Source organism: Lepidochelys kempii, chromosome 17 (genome assembly GCF_965140265.1).
Source record: "Lepidochelys kempii isolate rLepKem1 chromosome 17, rLepKem1.hap2, whole genome shotgun sequence".
NCBI classification, from domain to species: domain Eukaryota; kingdom Metazoa; phylum Chordata; order Testudines; family Cheloniidae; genus Lepidochelys; species Lepidochelys kempii.
Genome location: NC_133272.1, coordinates 2808061 through 2827924, shown reverse-complemented (window position 1 = coordinate 2827924; position 19864 = coordinate 2808061). Strand labels below are relative to the sequence as shown.

General features: G+C 48.4%; 1 protein-coding gene across 1 annotated transcript in view; it reads right to left on the bottom strand.

The window, feature by feature from the left end:
• Positions 1–19864, bottom strand: part of CPD (carboxypeptidase D) — a 34370-nt gene that overhangs the window by 11473 nt on the left and 3033 nt on the right. The window contains exons 2-12 of the mRNA XM_073315936.1: positions 17507–17754; positions 9458–9600; positions 8748–8917; positions 7803–8167; positions 6185–6376; positions 5015–5182; positions 3560–3669; positions 2913–3015; positions 2170–2312; positions 1318–1487; positions 323–634 (exon numbers count right to left, since the gene is read on the bottom strand). Of these exons, the coding sequence (XP_073172037.1) occupies positions 323–634; positions 1318–1487; positions 2170–2312; positions 2913–3015; positions 3560–3669; positions 5015–5182; positions 6185–6376; positions 7803–8167; positions 8748–8917; positions 9458–9600; positions 17507–17754 (2124 nt within the window). The remainder of the gene's footprint in view (positions 1–322; positions 635–1317; positions 1488–2169; positions 2313–2912; positions 3016–3559; positions 3670–5014; positions 5183–6184; positions 6377–7802; positions 8168–8747; positions 8918–9457; positions 9601–17506; positions 17755–19864) is intronic.

The following is a 19864-nucleotide window of genomic DNA, read 5'->3' as shown; positions in this document are numbered from 1 at the left end:
CCCATCTTTGCCCCTTCATATTTCAGTCTTCTTCCCCCTTCCAGACAGCTGCCCTCTACTCAGATTGAAACCCCCCAGGAAAAGGTTTGGTTACAGTGAAAACCCAGAACCTCTATGGCTTTGAAATTAGAGCTTCATCCTACATCCAGTACAGATACCCGCTACAGGTATTGTCTGTCACTTAGATTAGCCTCCTTCGGGCAGGGACGGTGTGTGTAATGTGGTGAGCGTACTCATGGCAGGAACATCACAGGCTGGTTGCTACTGTACAGCCACAGGCTGTTCCTTTAGGAGGCCATGAGCTAGAATCAGCATCACTTACTTGGTGAGATTTGTGATCTGAGGGTAGTTCAAGTTGAGGGCTCTGAGAAAGTCAGACAGGTCTTTGTATGGACGGTAGCGGTAGGGAGAAACGTCCATTGAAGAGGTTAGCACGAGGCGTTCCAAGCCATTCTCCGCTGAGAGGTCTTTGATCAGGGTCTCAAACTCCTTGGTAGAGGGATCGCTAGTGTCTCCATTGGTGATGACCGGGGTCTTCCCCTCCTCAACTTTGGAATCTGTCCGTGAAAGAGTGAAGTTGACTTGCATCACACCTCTGTCCCCGACGTTCACTGTCTTGGTAAGGGGGTTATACCTGACAGAGGAGAAGACATACAAGGAAATTGAAAGTAAGTTCAATCACTCCATTTGTTGCAATATCTTGCCCAACTGGACATCATGTTAGACTGTAACCTTTTCTCCATCACATACTAAGGCAAGGTGCACAGTAAAGGAAAACAAGACCCAACAATAGCAAGGCAGCTCTGAGACAAGACATTATGAATACCATGCTAGGAAGAGGATCCAGAATCTGAGTGGGAGACAGTGATCACCACATATAACCACAGTTCCTACCAGCAAGTGGGGCGGGGAATTCAACAGTCCAGCTGCTATGGTACAAGGCTATCAGGTGGGACTATCACGGCCGCTTGTACTCCTTTTCTTTTTGACTGGAATGGTGACCAGGCTTTGGCAGATCCAGAGCAATTAATGAAATTATTCTTGAGCAGCTGTCTCTCTTTAAGTTTCTCCTAAATACATACCCACTTATTAACCACCTGGGATCATTCTCACAAGAGGAGCCAAGCACTCCCACAGTTGGCAGTTCTGTGGATTGAATTCTCTCTACTGGAGAGTTAGTTGGCTGGCCCCTAGGGGGCGTTAAGCACAAATCCCAGCACTCACTTCTGGCCGCAGGGGAGAGGAGCTAGCAACACAGCTGAATTAGGGGAAGGTTTGTCCGAGATCAGTCCTTTGTCCAAGGTGCCAGTCACTCACCCTCGGGCAGAGGCTGTGATTTTGTAAGTCCCCAGAACCAACAGGCGCCAGTAGTCTCCAGCCTTATAAGTGGTGACAGGGTGATTGATGTCAGCAACGCTAATAGTAGCATTTGAGATGCCCCTTCCGTCTATGGCGTCCAGCACAAAACCCTTGACACCTCGGTGAACCTGGACAGAGGATCAGAAAACCACCATTGTTCAGTGACAAGTCTCTGGGGCATTTACACCACTTAGCATTGTGATGTCCATGCACCCCAGGAGTCACGGCAACAAGCAGCAAATCGCTGTACATTCCCTTTCAGCTCCAGTCCTGCGGGACGTGAAGGAAATCCAGGCCCAAGTTCCAAACGTACCCTGTAAATACCCCGTTTGAAGTCAGTTTCATCTGAGGGGCACAACTGTTTCACTCAAGACACAGGGGTACAGTACTTTGCTACATGCCTTCATTTAGCATCACGTCTGAAAATGCCTCCACAGCACTCCCATTCCAAATCCCAGGGACATGGCAGTATAGGGCCTCTGCCAGACTTCTGAAAGGCAGAGATACCCCAGGTAAAGTTTTTAAGCCTGCTTCTGAGAATACATTACATGCTTAAGCTTTTATAAACGATTTCTGCTGTGTTCACAGCTCATCTTGTGTTTTTTCTGATAATCAGGATGGTTTCCCTGGTGACACTACAATTCCCATTCTGGCCAGGCAGCAGTGCTTATTCCAATCTGCAGAGGAGCCCAGAGTTAGACACACTCAGGATCCCCTAATGGGAACAGACTTACAGGGGGTACTTCAGAGGCACTGTAAAGCATTACGTAGCATTTCTGTCCCTGCTGGCTGGTTACTGTAGCATCTCACCTGTTTCATGAACTGGAGCAGAGACCGGTGGTTCTGCTCCCAGTACTTTGGCAAGTCTTCAGCATTTGGGTATTTCACACAGCCTAACTCAATGGTCACTTCAAAGCAGTTTGTGTTTACGTAGTTCCAATCTTGCATCCCACCTAAGGCAGAAAGAACAGAACTATAATTAAGAACCTCAAAATCTTCTTACAACAATCATAAAATACCCTGGCTGTTAAGTTGTAGAGCTTTGAGAAGTCAGACACACATAGGGTGAAATTCTAACAGCAAAATGCTGCCTTGTAACAGAAAACTGAAGAGGTTTATATACAGGGCGAGACCTCCCCCAGGCTTCAGAGAACTGTCAAGATGCAGGAAGGACAGATTTATTCCTGAACTAAACATTTTACACACTTGGACCTCAAAAATATAGACTGTAGCAAGTTAAGTTAAATTTTTATAAACCCTCCTTCCCAATAGCCAAAAGCAAACACAGGAGAGCACAGCCCACCTGATCACAGGTAGGCATAGCACAGATTCACCCAGTCCAGAATAACTTTGTCCAACTACAACTTAGAGGTTATAAAAGGGGCCCAGGTCCCTCTGGGCTAGATCCACCAGGGAAGAGAGCTAGGTCATTAATAGGAAATTCTAAAGACAGAATCTTGTCCACAGATACATTCATATGGAAAAATTGTTTGAGACTCGAAATCCACCGCACTCAAGGCCATGAACAGTTTCTTCCCCACGTGGTGTTTTACCTTGAACATTATACCAGTGAGCCCCATTAGTGATGCCATGGGGGAAATACTCATTGGGGTACATGTCCTTACAAGGGCTGCCCTGGTACATCTGAGTATTTTCCTGAAAAACAGAAGTGATCACACATGAACCCTGGACTTTGCATGTACCGTGGTGACACTTGCATATTAAAATGTAATGGACTTAACGTGGAATCTTGGACTCGGCAGCAGACATTAAATACAGACGGATATTTATGAATACATATAGCCACATACAGCACAGTTCTCTGAGCTACTGCTAATCCAGTGCTGATTACCTAAAGCCATGGAAAGCCCATCCATGTCTGGTCATGCCCATGACTCCCGCTGTGGCTCATTTACAGTATGTACTACAGTCCCTCAGCCCAGAGTCTTGCATAATCAATTTTTAATGGCTTCCAAATAAGACAACAGCGTTCTACTCCTACAGCACCTGTCAGGCTGATTATGCTGGAAATTAGCTCCCGCAATGACAGCCGCCCGCAAGACTGGTTCTGCTGTAACCCAGGGAGGGATGGCAACATTACACTTAAAGGGCAAGTTTTTTTCCAGCAGTTTTTGCAAACCAGTCACTTGGAGTTACTGAAGCATAATGTGCAATTGCTTTGTTTTAAATATAGCTTTACCTTGGAATAAGAAAGTGCAAGCTGCTGAAACACACCATCATCTGGTGATTTACTGTAGATGGCTATTCCTTTCTCATCATCATCAAAAGGGTAATTAACCACCAAAGAACCTGCAGGGGAAACAAGATTCTACTTAGTGTGCTTTTATAATGGATCGTTAAATCCTAGCGTAGAGGAAGCTTTCCCAAAAAACACCAGAGAACAAGTCTGTATTTGCCAAGGCATGGAGTGAGCCGCAGTACTAAGCCAGGCAGATAAAGGAGACAATTAACACAATGTGCCTACCCCAGGAAAGTCACAGCAATTCTGAAACTGGAGCACTACAACCAAGCATGTTGCCCTTGCACATAAGAAAGCTGGGCACAGATCATGGGGACAATTTTTGAATGAGATGGGAAAGCAAGAGTCAAGGAGGTTTACAGAAGGAGTGGAATTTGGGTCCGTGGTATCCTTGACCAGCAGCAGTTCTGAATATTGCATCCCTTCACCCCTTAGGAAGGCTTCTTGTTACGAACATTTGTGCACAAGTAAAGTCTTGAATAAACTAAACAGATTCTTACAAAGTTGCATTAAGAGCACTATGGGACACCTGATGTCAGTGCCGGTGGACAAAAACCCCGACACTGTGGGCAGGTCTGGATCAACTTATCAATGCACTGAAGAATTCAGTGCATTAGTACTTGCAGAACCACCATTTGCCAGCAGCTACAGCCACAAGAAGTCTGGGGAACAAGCTAGCATGCAGTGACTATTAACTTAGCATCACTCCAAGAGGCAACTGATTAAATTATCGAGAACCTAGCCGCTTAGCCATGCAGCGAGGTAATGATGCCAAGTAGTTCCCTCTCGGTCCCTTCATTTTATACATAAACCAGACATCCAGCTAGGGTGACCAAATGTCCCGCTTTTATAGGGACAGTCCTGTTTTTTGGGACTTTTTCTTATATAGGCACCTATTACCCCTCCACCCCTGTCCCGTTTTTCCACAGTTGCTATCTGGTCACCCTACATCCAGCCCATTTGAGTGCCTGGCACCGCAGATGTACTGAAGATGAAGAACACTGAACCACCCAGAAGTTAATTCCATGGAGACTTTAATGTGGCTCATTTATTGGTGCTCTTACCGCCCTCGGCACTAGGAGGTCTGGGTGCCTCATCGTTCAGATTCTGAACAAATGTAACAGTTTCCCCTCAAGATGATCAGACAAACTGTCCCCCCCAGGGGTGAGTGGCTGTAACCTTCTGCCAGTGGCCCCTTCTTAATGCGCTACTGCTCTATTTAGGGAAGAGCCTGGCTAATGGCCAACGGAAGCCAATTCCTTAGGCCAGGCCAGACAGAGAAACTTCTGCTGCTGCTGCTTCTAGACACAGAGCAGAAGCCCCCCAGTGTTACTCAGCCTCCACAATGGGGCACAGTGACCCCCTTCTCCCACAAGGTAAGTTTTGTCTACATACCTCCATGCAAGTTTGCCGAGAGCACGAACGGAAAGTCCCTGAGCCAGTTCATGACAGCGAGAGTCTCTGGCTGCAGCGGGTCGGTCGTTGGGAGGAACTGGTCTGGGAAGTTTCGGTTCAGGTCATAGTTGTTACTATTGTTTCTGCCAACTGTGCTGCTTCTGTCTCCTGAGCAACAAACAATACATTCAGCCTGCATCCCCCTACATCCCCAGCAGCACAGACCCATCACCAGTATACCTCAAAGCAAGGGGAAAAGGGGTTGCTTTCGACAGACAGCAATGCATCTGTTCCTTACCCAGAATACTCCGTTCTCCACCAGCCCACTGGAGTTGAGGAGATATACTAATGGGCTGGCTTCCTGCAGCTTCCTGCCCCCCCACAATCTATTCCCCCAAGTAGGGAGCCCATGTCCTGCATGCATATCTCTGGGAGGTGGCTGCCGCGTGGAGTGGTCACCATTATGAGCCTTTGTCCTCTGCACTCACCAGGTTTCTGATTTTATTAGTCAGTACACAGAGAGATGACATGTGCAGTTTAAACTGGGGAATAATCTAGATGGACTGATGTCAGAGAAAAAACCCAGCGCTTACATCTCAAAACTAGCTTCACTGCAGCCTATCGAAGTTTAACCAAGTAAAGACCAACTACTATTTGAGGAACTGGCTTTGCCCTGCCAATCTGCAAAGTTACGAACTTTAGAGAGCTCACACACAGAGCTGCTTTACCCATCCTAACCTCATGAGAAGGTTCTGTATTTTATGATCCTTGGAAAAGCACTTTTCAGAATGCCCGGCTCCTAGCACAGATGTTACAAAACAGGCTGCACACTCGAGTTGTGTCTAGACAATACTGGGTTTCTTTGTTTAAAGATTTGCCTTGGGAAAGCTACAACAGAAGAGGACTAAGGCAGGACAATTTGCAGCTGTGCTGAAGCATAAGGGGCACCTCAGCCACTTAGAACTCAAGCACAGCACCTTGCACATCAAGAACAAGTGGATCTACCCTACCACAAAGATGTAGCAGGCCAGCTCTCTGCCCGTCCGGGACAGGAAAAGTTGTGTGCAACACAAATCAGGCTCCTGGCCCTTTCACCATGACTGAGACAGTTCCCAACGCCCACTACTGAACCTACATGCATGAAGGCGGTTTAGTAAAGGGCAGAGCTACCTTCTTGGGATTTTTCATAGCCATCAGGGTTCATGGAGGGCATGATGTGGATTCGGGTATTAAGGACCAACTCTGTTACTTCAGGATCCGTTCCAAAGTTCTTACAGAGATAATCAATGAGATTCAGAAGCAGTTCTCGGCCTATTACTTCATTCCCATGCATATTCCCAATGTACTTGAACTCTGGTTCACCTGGGCAGAACAGACATTTCAGCAACAGAAAGAATGCATTCTCCTTATAACAGCAGTGCTTTGACACCCCGCACACTGTAAAGCCAGTGTGAACACTAGCACCTCCAGCCCACTTGTGATGGGCCCCTGAAACCACTTGCAGTCCTTGTCACCGCTCTCCCAGTTTACCTCCTGCAGTGAGATGGCATCAGCCTGGCTACTGAGACAGGACAACTCCATGGGAAGATACACTCTAGGGGCAAGTTCCTTGCATAGCTCAAAGAGACTGAGATCCCCCTGGAATCCCTTTGAGTGACTCAGATGAGGATGCATCCCATGAAGTGAGCTGTAGCTCACAAAAGCTTATGCTCAAATAAATTTGTTAGTCTCGAAGGTGCCACAAGTACTCCAGTTCTTTTTGTGGATACAGACTAACACGGCTGCTACTCTGAAACCTGTCAGAGGAGGAAGACAGGAGTTCTGCATCACTAAGAGGGGCTAATGCAGTGGGCAGTGTCCAAGGAAGGCCCCCACAGGGGCCCCCTCCCCATTTTCCTGGGAAGCTCAGGAAATCTACCCAACGGGTTTGTTTCATACTTTGGGTTGAGTGTGCAACCCACCCGGCGGCACTGTGCAGAGCATCTGAGTCTGGCTACCTTGTCTGCAATGTCTGGCTTGTATTATAGCTGCCACGTGTGGAACGTGAGTGGGAGGGCCAGCCACACTACGACTCTAGGGCACCAGTCGGCATCCGTACCCAGGAGCGCAGGCGGAAACAGTTCTGCTCGCAAAGCTTTCTAAATACTAATAAGCCTAGACATGACAGTGCCAAGGCCCCCCCCAGCAGTGCAACGGGCTGCAAAAGAACCACTGGGAAGGGCATCCTCATTTAATCAAGCGTTCCCTACACATGCCTCTCTCTTGAAATTGCACTGCTGCCCACAATGTGCTAGGTTGTTATTTCCAAACAAGGTGACCTTGTCCCTGCCAGGCAGGGCTCACAATCCATCCGTCTGGGTATGACTGAACCACCATCCCCCAATCCTCCCCAGTTTGCGCATACAGCTCCCACCACAGTCCAAGGCATCTGAGGCCTGGTCTACACTGCGGGGGGGCTGGAAATCGATCCAAGTCACGCAACTTCAGCTATGTGAATAATGAAGCTGAAGTTGACCTACTTAGATCGACTCACCACGGCGAGTTGACCACTGACGCTCCCATCGACCCTGCCTGCACCTCTCACTCTGGTGGAGTACAGGAGCCGACGAGAGCGCGCTGGGGGGTCAACGTGTTGCAACCCCCCACTGGATCGAGTGCTGCCCACTGATCTGGCGGGCAGCACAGACATACCCCGAGAGCCCACCAGGCAGAGGCCCTGGCACATGCTCTGTTCTGGAGGTGTGCAGGCAATAGGTCAGGGAAGGATCTCATGGGGCTGGCCGGTTACCTGGCTCGTGGATGCCTGGGTTGTCCGATATCTCCATCACATACAGCTCCCTTTGCTCCACTGACTTGCCCACCGAGTAGAGGCGTGTGATGTTGGTGTACTCGCTGGCGTACCTCCTCAGGAAGATCTCCATGTCCGGGAAGTGGTGGTGGCGAAAGTCCTCAGGCTGGAGCGGCTGGTGGAGAGAAGTCGGGCTCGCTGTCTTCGCTGGGGCAGCGGCACTGGCGGCAAAGCCTGGGGCAGGAGTGGCGGCAGCCGCCGTAGGGGCGGGAACAGGCACCAGGACAGTCGGTTGGAGGGAGAAGTCCACCCCTGTTGCAGCTCCTTCTTCCACCTCAACGTTCTCTACAGTCAGTGGCACATAGCTGAGAAAGACACAAGTCTGCTTTCAACAGGAGATTCGATCAGCGAAACCGGAAGCTACACCGGAGCCATCTCTTTTCCCAGCACTGCCTCCAACCACCACAGAACAAGGCTGGTGCTTTAAAAGCGACACCAGAGATTCACCAGCCAGCACGCTGTCAGGTCACATCCTACTGCCATCAGTCCAAACCCTGCCTTAACGGAGAGGACGACAGCCCTGCCAGAGAGTCACGAGAGGCAGAGCGCCTGCCTACAGCACTCTTCTCAAGAAGGGCCCCTCTGGGACTGCCTTGGCAGCAAGCTAAGGGAAGGGGCTTTAACCCATCAGGTAATGCTATCTTTATAGGCTTTAATGCTGCCTCCCTCCCACCCACACTGTGCCACCCCAAATGGTGGCGCTCCAGGGGCAAGAGAGTGTTCAGTGTGAAATGCAGGACAAGTCAGCACATGGAGCTGCAGCCTGGCACCATCACAGGAAAGAATCAACAGTAGCAGCTTCTAGCCAAACCCCATAAGCATGAACAGACCATGAAAATGAGCATGTGTAGCAGTACAGGACCCTGTCTGCTTCAGAGACGTTACCCTACGACAGCTGCCGTGATGTTATAGGTTCCAGGCACGAGCAGTCTGTGGTAGTCGCCGAATCTGCCTGCCGTGATGTTATGATCGATGCCAGCAACAGCAATGGTCGCATTTGCCAGGCCAGACCCAGTGACCGAGTCCCTGACAAACCCTTTTACTCCCATGTGGACCTGGGGAAACAAATCAAACAGGAACTGATCAAGGCAAATCACTCCAGGTACAGATGGAGCCTTCCCCCATCACCACCAATGCTGATAAGTTTAGAACAGAGTTAGCTGGGCAGAAGTGCCCAACCAGCCTGTAATTCAGAGGGAAGTTTGGCTGGACCACTGCACTAAAAAAATCCCAGGATGAAACGAAACAGATGTTACCACTCAGAAATCCCTTGGGCTCCCCATGGCAGGCCTGCTTTCCCCATGGAGAGGGACCAAAAATGGTCAACATTTGCAACCCTGCCTACGTAGGCCTTGCCGTGTACAGCAGCGATACGGCACTGCAGCAGGACCACAGAGAAGCAAAGCTGCCTTATAGCTGGTGACTTCTGTTAACTCATAGCTGCCACATGGCAACCTAGGCTATTAGCCATAGGGCCACAGAAATACTCCATACCCCGTACTCTGGGGTTTGATCTGCCAGTCAGGTGCACCTAGGCCTTGTACCTCTGGTGCACAACCCCGTTTGACCTCCTGAGAAGACAGAGCACGTTTTACCTTCTCAATGAAGGTGAGGAGAGATTCCCGGTTATACTCCCATTCCTGTTGAAGCTGGGACGCCATTGGGTACTTGCAGCAGGACAGCTCCAAAGTGATCTCAAAGCAGTCAGCCCAAACATAGTTGTAATCCTGCATCCCCCCTGGGGAAGGAGAGGAGATTGGTCACAAAGAAGAATGCTGGTGAAATGCCAGACTCAGGAAGTACCTCCCACCTTGAAGCCCTCTTGCAAACCAATAGCATCTCATGGAGCTATGACGTACCTGTGGAGGAGGCTCGCAGGGCTGAATGCAGGTCTGCCTTGCTCCCTATTTCTGTATCAGGTCAGGAGAACAGCTTTCGAAATGGTTTTGGGTAGTAACAACAAACGCTGATACAGCTTTCAGAACTGCCACCCCCACCATGTTCTGCTGCTGGGTGCAGAATCATCCCCCAGCGCTACCAAAGCCAGGAGCTGCCCCAAGTGCCATGTGGTTCTCACCCATACCCTTGATCTGAGGTTGCCATTTAATCCATTCCCACTCCTCCCACCCTTCTCAAAGCCACAGTCACCCCTCACTTCAGTCACTGGTGAGCAGTTACAGCAACAGGCAGACTAACTTTCATTCTGATGGGGGGGGGGGGTCAGCTGTGACAGCATTAGCCCCACTGCAGCACAATACCCAAGTCATCGCTAGATGCTAGTAGCCTCCCAGCCCAAAGAATTGCACTACCCCACTAAATGTAATGGAATTGAGGCTGCTTTCTTTAATACCCAGCAGGATTTGGGGACAGCTTACTAGCGAAGAGCTAAGTCACCCAAACCTCCCTGAGGATTTGGAAAAGTGAAGAAGGGCATGGGCTTGAGTTTGTTTTAAGATCTTAAGATGATTTAGAGGCAGCTCAACTTTCCTTTGCTCTGTAACCTTCCACCTGCCTTGCAATGGCAGCCGCAGGCACTCAGATAAGAGTCCGAAAGGCTGCCTAGTTCCAATAAGCACCTCTGTCTCTTCTGTTGGGGGGATATTTGGAAGTTCCTATGGCCACACTTCAGTGAGAGTCAACTCATCTCTCCATCCTGAACAATATGGACGGAACGAAGCACTGTAGCAGTTCCACACAGATCCTAGCCCTTCCGGCATTTCAGGGTCACGCCTCACTGTTACAGCTCTGAGCACTCGAGAGGTTTCAACAGTAACCAGCATGTTACAAAACAGCCAGACAAGTCCATGAAAGAGGTTTCAAAGCCACCCCGACAGACCAAACCACTGAGTGTAGCACTTAACTCTACTTAGTATAACACAAAACATTAGCTAGTCTAGCTGTTATAGAGCCAAGAGCATAGACACCATGCTAATTAATCCTCACAACACCGAGATGAGCTCTTACAGCAGGATAAGACGAGGGGAAAGAAGTTACATGCCTTGAAGGACCATTGTCAGATCAAAGATGACCCAAAGTTTAGATGGTTAATAAAAGCTTTCACAAGAGGAGACCAATATGGAAATATTTCCAGAAGTCTCTTATTTAAGCAAATGGAAATGTAACGAGTTAACATTCTGCCGCAGCGTTAACAGAACTACAGCAGCCCTGTTATGAGAACCCAAGCCTGAAACTCAACAGAAACAAGTGAACCGCGTGGTGCTTCTCCAGCTGGGCAGACAGACCTGGAAGAATTATATAGATCTTCGTTGAAGGGTTCGGCTGTTTGTTTTTTAAGAGCGACTCAGACATCAGCTCTTAGAAGAAGGAAAAATAAAGTAAAGAAGGTCAGCGTTGATCATCTACCTTCAGGCTCAGAAGCCACCCACAGCAGTCTGCTTCCTTGAGCAAATGCCATGTGGAGTAAAACAATGCTTGGCCAGTTGTTAACCATCTGTTCATAGCAGGAAGTTATGAATTTGAGACATCAAGACATAAAAGGCATACCCAGTGCTTCATCTGCCATTCATGGGAGTTTGAGACAAATGCTCAACCAAAATAGAGCGGCAGACTAAAGTAGGTCTTAAACACATCACTTCTTGCAAAACTGACTCACAAAGCAGTCCACTGCATGCTATGGAATTTTAATTGTGTTAGCTACACATTCACACAGCCCTTTACCAAAGCAGACAGGTTACATCTGCAGTGTAGGGAACTGAGAATCACATGCAGAAAAACACACAGCTCCACAAAGGATTCAGAGGTTTGCAGAGAGCCCGAGCACTGCTTCGCCAAGCATTTAAAAGACATCTGTGACTAGGGGTGTCAGACGACACCACACAGCAGAGCACAAAGAACAAAGCAACAAGTGTCAGAAATTAAGACAGAACGTACTTTCATTCTGTGGAGCTGGTTTAATCTGTTTTGGGATAATTAGGGCTCTATGAAATCCGTGTTAACAAAAACACGGGCAGAACCCAAACACCACTACAAAATCCATGCTCTCGCCAGCACTAGGACTGTAGCAGCAGGTGGGCAGGGCTGGCTGTGGAAGTAACAGCCCAGAGGGTATGGGTGGTGGAGGGGGCTAGGGCCACAGGGAGGGAGTGCAGGGGCTAGGGAAGAAGGGCCAACGTCTGGGATTTAAGGGTAGTTTCTGAGAACTCCATTCCTTACTGTGTCAATTGCATGTCAGGAGTCGCAGCTGAGCAGGGGCACCTCCCCTTTGCACCACAGTGGAATGCAAACAGGAAAATGAACCAGTGCTCCTTGCTCTTGCTAGAGGAACTGGAAGCACTTAGTTGTGGTCTGAGAAGTTGCTGCAGGGCTGTCTCTGAGGAGCTGGACCAGCGGTCCCGTCCCCCCCCCCCACACACACACACACACTCACGTTTCCCTGGTCGTGTCAGCAGCAGGAGAGCTGACCCCCCTGCCAGGCCTGGCACCCAGCCGCCACCAGCACCGCTCCAGGATGAGAGTGGCACTCAAAGCACTTCATGTGGGTTAATAGCTCCTCAGTACCCAAATGATAGGATGAGACCCAGGAAAGAACAGGTTCTGGCTAGCCTTGGCGCAGAGAAGAGACCTGTTGAGTGCTCATCTCCTTAAGTGTCCCGGCCTCCAGCTCAGGCAAGAATCCCACCAGCAGACCTGCTGTGATAAGGGGATAAGCACAAGCACTGCAGAACTCAACTGCCCTCCTTCCAAAATCTGTGCACACATGCCACTGTGCTCTTATTCCCATCCCCTGCCAAACTACACAACAGGTGGGTGGCTGTGGGAATTGAGCCATGGACTAGCCTACTAGTATTATGAATACCATCAATGTATTCTGTCTGCAAGGAGGAAAACCCTTCAGTCCAGCCTCTTTAGCAAAATCTAAAGTCACTGGAAAGCTTTCTGGGCCAATATATTTAGCCTAAGAAGCTGTACCATATGCCCCTAAGGATGCCATAATGACTATGTCCTCTTCCCATGAAGAACAAACTGTCCCTTTTGCTTTGCAGGGCACAGATGGCACAGAATAAGATAAAGAGGTGATTAAACAGAGATGCAAGTCACTTCCTTCTGATCAGCGTACCAATTGCTCACTCCCACCTCAGGCTGAGCGCTGTTGGCAGCGACACCAAGCAGGCAGAGGAATGTTTTGGTCGATTAGTCAGCAATCAAAACGGGCGGGCAGGGTGGGGTGGGGAGAGAATTCCAGCTGCTAGGCATTAGCTACAGAACCTCACACTGCGCAAGAGCATATTCCCTTAGATGAAGGGACTTCAGGAGGTGAAAGAGGCTTTGAAGGCTGAACTTGCCTCTCGATCTTGGGTAAAGGGATGGGGACCACATCACATCCTCAGCTTAACTTCAGTAACCAGAGAGATAAAGCAGCAAATAATCAAGCAATCAATTTGCAAAACACCTAGAAGATACAGAGGTGATAAGTAACAGTCAACACAGATTTGTCAAGAACAAATCCTGTCAAACCAAAGTGTGTGTGGGGGGGGGGGAAGTGGTAGACGAGGTATATCTTGACTTTAGTAAGGCTTTTGATACAGTCTCACATGACCTTCTCATAAACAAACAAGGGAAATGCAACCTAGATGGAGCTCCTATTAGGTGGCTGCATAACTGGCTGGAAAACTGTTTCCCAGAGAGTAGTTATCAGTCATGCTGGAAGGACATAATGAGTGGGGTCCCGCAGGGATCAGTTCTGGCCAATATCTTCATCACTAATTTAGATAATGGCATAGAGAGTACACTTATAAAGTTTGCAGACGATACCAAGATGGGAGGGGTTGCAAGTGCTTTGGACAATAGGATTATCATTCAAAACGATCTGGACAAATGAGAGAAGGGGTCTGAAGTAAACAGAATGAAATTCAATAAGGACAAATGCAAAGTATTCCACTTAGGAAGGAACAATCAGTGGCACACATACAAAATGGAAAATGACTGCCTAGGAAGGAGTACTGTGGAAAGGGATCTGGGGGTCATAGTGGATCACAACCTAAATGAGTCAGAGCAACACTGTTGCCCAGAAAGGGGGGGGGGGGGGAGAAGCGACCATCATTCTGCGATATACTAGCAGGAGCGTTGTAAGCCAGACATGAGAAATAATTCTTCGACTCTACACCATGCTGTAGATGGAAAGATAAGTGTCACCAAAAACATCAACAGAGTGAAACACATGCATGTGAATCCACTCAATTAACATGGCTCCTCATGAGTCAGACTCTATATTATTACTTTAACACAGCAAGCATGCACATCTCAAATATAAGAATTTCCAAAAGGGCTATTACGTCATTTCCCTTTTTAAACCCGAGAGACGCCAAGGGATCCCATCTCCAGTAACAGCACACCAACTCCCCAGTGCTCCCAGCCCAACACTGAGCTACAGAATGCTCCATGTGACAATTCCACTGCCCCACCAGCCACCCAGCTGAGATTAAGAAGAACTATGCTGTGTGCAGGGGAGTTAAAAAACAGAAGAGTACCTGAGCATGGAACAGAGATAGTCTCAACATGTCTCCAAGTCTGAGCCTGTGCTAATCTAAGGAGTTGGAGAGCAGAAGCAAAGTTCAGCAGTGGCTCGGAGGACTACATTTGCTATGGATACTTGACCTTCAGGATTACTCCTATGGCCCTGCACATGCCACCTTAGTTCAACACCACATACACCCACACACACACTTGTTTGCAAACTCAGAAATGAGGGCCAACAGGATCTGGCCACAGCCCAAGCTTTGACCAGTGACTCCAAGTCCAGGGCAATGAATCCCACAGCAGTCTACCTTCCGGCATGTTTGATTACACAAGATAAGATACAGCAGGAAAAAATGTGCCTGTTGAAAAATTATGTCCCTTCCTCCCCTTGCCCCTCACATGGCTTTGAGTCATTTAAAACCTGGCCTCTTCCCTGGCACATTTTAATCTGCAGGCTGTAGCATACACATGGTCACAAACCTTTAGCAGTCCTGCTGCAGGTACTGCACATTAGCAGAGATTAGAATAAGGCCCACTTTGGAAAATTTACCCATAATCCTCCCCAAGGGGTACCAGAATCCGAGTGTCTTCATTTCACAGCACTTCTAAATTCTGAACACATTAACAAGTAGCTCCAGAGCCCAGTATGAGCCTTGGAGATCCCTGGCACAGAGCTGAAGAGTCAGAGGACCTTTAATATTTGTATTCTGGGCAATTTCAGTACATGCTGCACACAGCTGGCTTCCCTCCCCTCTGCCTGCCCTTCATCCAACACCACCCATAAATGTTAATGCATTGAAAATCAGAAGGAACCCACCAACTGTACACATCATCACAATCAGTCCTTGCTGGAAGCCTCAAGCTCCCATATTCCCTTCCCATCTCTCAGCCTCTTTGGGTCACGTCTCAGTCCCTGCCCTGATATTATAACTGACTTTATTGGTTGCAAAAGCACCACGTGTGCATGGCACCTTTAAATAGCCATTACTAGGACTCAAACAATGAGACAAACAGCACATGTGCATTTAAAGGCTCCTGGATTGCCACGTCTCACCTGCCCTTCACTCTAGGGGTTGGTGCAAACACAAGGTTTATAAGTCGCTAGCCAAGCCTTCTTGTGTGTGCTGTGAATTCTATTTTGCTTAATTTCCCCCACAGTCACTGCCTCCAAGTCATATAAAAGCAAGTCTGCAGGGCTGGAGAATACCTGAATTGGAGTTTACGGTTCCCCATTGCCGAGGGGCTTGTTTTCACAGTGAAGCTGGAAACCTCTAGAAGTCTCTGTACTCGACAGATTTCAAACCCCACTGACGCTCATGCCTTCCTTCTGTCACTGCCTCAGTGAGGCGCACGTATACAAACCTCTTCAGCCAGGGTCTGAGGCAGCGGTTACTTAAAAGGCCCAGGATGCTGATGCAGAAGCCATCAAGAACATGCTTATAAATCCTGGCATTTGCGCTTGGCTAGTTGTACACCAGAGAGCCAGGGTCAGACTTCGAAGTTACAAGGCTGTCTGCACGTGCTTACCCACTACTGCCACCAAACCTCAGGATTAGGAGGACATGGAGGTTGAGAACACCAACAGTAGATGTTCCTCCACAGCAAACTTATTTCAGACACACAAAATGTTTAGCTATGGATCAATTTGTTCATGGCAAGGTCTGAAAACATTCCTGCTGACTGGCTTAGATGGTTTATACAACTGCCAACAGAGTAAGGTAGCGCCAGGATACCCTGGTTCTATCTAAAGCAGAATCATGAGGTTCCTTCTGCAATCCTTCTCTTGTTCTGATTCCCTGTACAAACACAATGAACCTTGTTGAGCCAGGAAACATACAGCCTGTCCCACTTAGGTGTGCTCAGCAGACAGGAGCAGGAAGCAGCTATTAAGAAAACACCATAAAATTATTTGGACAGTGAAATCCCCAGCAATGAATCAGCTATAATGGGGAAATAGCTCTAGACCTTTTTTCCCCGCTCTACAAGCATATTGGTGCTACAGGCCAGTATTTGAATTCTGTCCCAAGAAGTGTGAACATGAGGTTTACACACGAGTCATTCAGCTCCTAAACCCAGAACTTCAGATAAACATCTTTTAGGAATTACTGCTCAATAAAATGCCAAGCCTTCACTAGGGCTTTCTAATTCTGCCACTTACTTACAGCTCACTCCATAGCCCCCTCAGCTTCAGAGTGGGGAAAGACTGGAGTGTAGCTGGTTACAGAACTGTGCTACACTCCCGCCACATTTCTATTTTGTCCTCCATGATAAGAAACCCCACCCTATCTGGCAAGTGTATGTTTACATAATAGCCTCTGCCGGGAGCTAAGACAAGAGCAAACTCAGGATGTAGTAGTAATGATTAATATTTCTACTAGCCCATGGGACTTTTCAGAAATAACATGCCATCACATGTCGGTAGGACTGGTATGATAATTTGTGGGAGACAAGTACCCATCAATGAGAGCAGTTACTCTTCAATATGGCTGAGTCATGCCATTTCCCCTCCAAAGAAGAGGGCATGGGGAAGTTAAGCTAAGCTGAGGTTAAGAAATGGGCTGTTTAAAACATCAGAACCAAAGTGTCTCTAAGTTACCAGTGCAGTAAGACCACCCATTATCAGACATCCCAGACTTCACTGAAGAGAACGTTCAATGGAACATAAGAGACTAAAGAGAATCAGACCGTGAATTGCACTGACCATACAAATAACTTTGTTCAGACCAATGACTAGTGATCTACTAATTAATGGTTTCCACCCCTAGACAGTTTAGGTGGGGATTTTCAAATAAACTCAAGGAGTTTGTATGCCCGGTTCCCCACTATAAATGATGGGAGCTGGCTGTACAGTTACCCTAAGCATATTTGAAAACACATAATAGACTTTAACCGTCTATACCAGGTTCCCAAATTGTGATCCACCGAGCACTTGCACGTGGCCCATGGCACCATTTTGCTTTGTTTACAGTTGCATTAAAAGCTAAAAATATATTCCTTTCTTACCATTACTTTTCAACTGCAGCAGTTGCCACAGATGTTTTGACAGCTAATGGGAGCTAAGATGGCCCATGAAAACAGAAGGAGAGGGGAGGTGACACATGCCATCAAGATGGGATCCAGACTAAGAGCTGTAGAACCCTACTACGCAATATACTGAAATAACTCACCTTCTACATCATACCAATGAGCTCCATTAGTGATGCCATCCTTGAATGTCTCAAATTGCTCCCCCGGGCAGTTTGGGGTGCCAGTTTTCATTATCGGGTGGTTAGAAGCGTAGGCTTTTGCCAGGTATTTAAACACTTCATCATCAGCTGATTTGCTATAGATTCCTCTGGACTTGTGCATGGGAGAGTCATCATAGGGATAGCTCGCAACCACAGAGCCCCCGTGCAGGTTCCCAGAGAGCACAAACCTGGTTTTCAAAAAAAAAAAACCACAACAACAAAAAACACGCTTATTAGACAGAGCACACTAGGGCAGAGGTAACTGCCAGAACCCGCCACCCGGATTAATATAGCTCCTTCTGGCCCAAAGAACTTCAATGAGGACATTCTGAAATCCACACTTCTGGGAAGGAAAGTCACAGCTCTTTCAAACTGCATGGCTTTTTGGGACAGTAAGTGAACAGCTCTGTATCCAATTAGCGCTGCATGACGAGATGACTTATTAGAGCTTTGCTAATTGTATCAAGGCTATGCTATATCTGAGACACATACTCAGCCTATACTAGATAGGCTCCAACAGTATCTGGGGGTGGCCTTTGTCAGAGACAGGATAGGGAACTAAATGGATCTCAGGTCCAATCTAGCTTGGCAATTCACATGTTCTTAAGGCTTTGGTTAGCAAGTGCTCTTGCTGGGCTAAGGTGTCCCAGCTTCTCTAAGTCATGTTCACACAGGCACACTTTGCTTTGAAATATTCTATTTTGTTTTACAGAAACCAATGGGGTGGGGGAAAGAGAATGTTGTTAATCTGAAAAGGAGTTTATTTACTCCTAGCTTGTGGTTTGTCATACCAGCAGCTTCCTTTGAGGTTCAGCTCAGACTCTCAGGACTGCAGTCTGTTGCTAGAATGGCAAATGAGGCAACATTCAAAGCAGGATTACTTCAAAGCAACATGCACATTGATATTCTCAAGATGCTGAAAGAAAAGGCTTCCCTCTCTTCAGCTGCCTAGGCATTGATGCATCACCATGGCAGCTACTGTCTTTACAGCTTACAAAAAGCAGCCATTAGACCATTGTGTATCTTGCTCTGATAGGAACTTTGAGCACGTCCACTTATACTGAAAAAAATTCAGCTCCTCATGCAAAGTTCAGCAACAGACAGCCCTGTAAAAAGGTTCTGAACAGAACTTGAATGGGATGGCATCTGAGAAGCCAAAAGAATTTTGCAATATAACCTCAGGGCTCCATTCAATTTAAACAGACTCTCAACTGAGTGTAACATCTAGTGTTACAGGAGATGCAACACATTTCTTGTCCCGTCCCGCCCCCCCCCCCCCAGACATAAAAATGCAGAGTCAAGCAAATCATCACAGGCAACTGCGATTTAGCTGTCCACATGGACATCAGATACAGACAGCTTTTTTAAAGCTTTGAAGAAGGTTTGAGTTGAGATGTATTCCAGGGTTTACTTGCACAATTAAGAGGCTTGTGTTGCAGTAAGGAAGGGTCAGGTAAATACCAGTGTCAAATTCTAAGGCAAGTCTGAAAGCTTAAAAGCACAGCAGGCCCCATGTCTCATTGTCCCTTAGCCTAGTCCAGGGGTCTCAAACACACGGCCCGCGGGGTTTTTTTCTGCAGCCTGCCAGCTCCCCGCGCCCCCCAGCATCTGTGTGTTGCCCTGGCCGCTCCTCTAGGTATCTCCCCTGAAGCTCCTATCGGCCACAGTTCCCGTTCCCAGCCAATGGGAGCTTCGGGGGAAGATACCTGGAGGCACAGCCAGGACAACACACAGACCCTTGTGCCTCTCCCCCTCCCCCAAGTCCTGACCACTTCCCAGAGCAGCACAGGGGTAGAGCAGGCAGGCAGGGAGCCTGCCCTGCCCCCGGTGCGTGCCAGGCTGGACCCCCCCCCCCAACCCCTCCTGCACCCTGACCCCCTGCCCTCAGCTGGCATCCCGACCCCCTGCCCTGAGCCCCCTGATGCACCCCGCACCCCTCCTGCACCCAACCCCCTGCCCTGAGCCCCCTGCACCCCCAGGGGGCTGGGAGGGGGCAGAGTTGGGGTGGGGATTTCTGTAGAAGGGGTTGGAATGGGGGCAGGGAAGGGGTGGGAAGAGGTGGGATAGGGTGGGGCCTCGTGGAAGGGGTGGAGTGGGGGTGGGCCAGGGCAGCAGGTGGAGGGGGGGGGGGTCAGTGGTGCAGCCCTCGGGCCAATGTACTAGTCCTCATGTGGCCCTCGTGGTCATTTGAGTTTGAGACCCCTGGCCTCGTCACAGGCAGCTGCAAAGGTCTCAATACATCTGATACTCTAAGTGCCCCTGCATTTTTAAGCAGCTTTGTTCTCATTTGATATAATA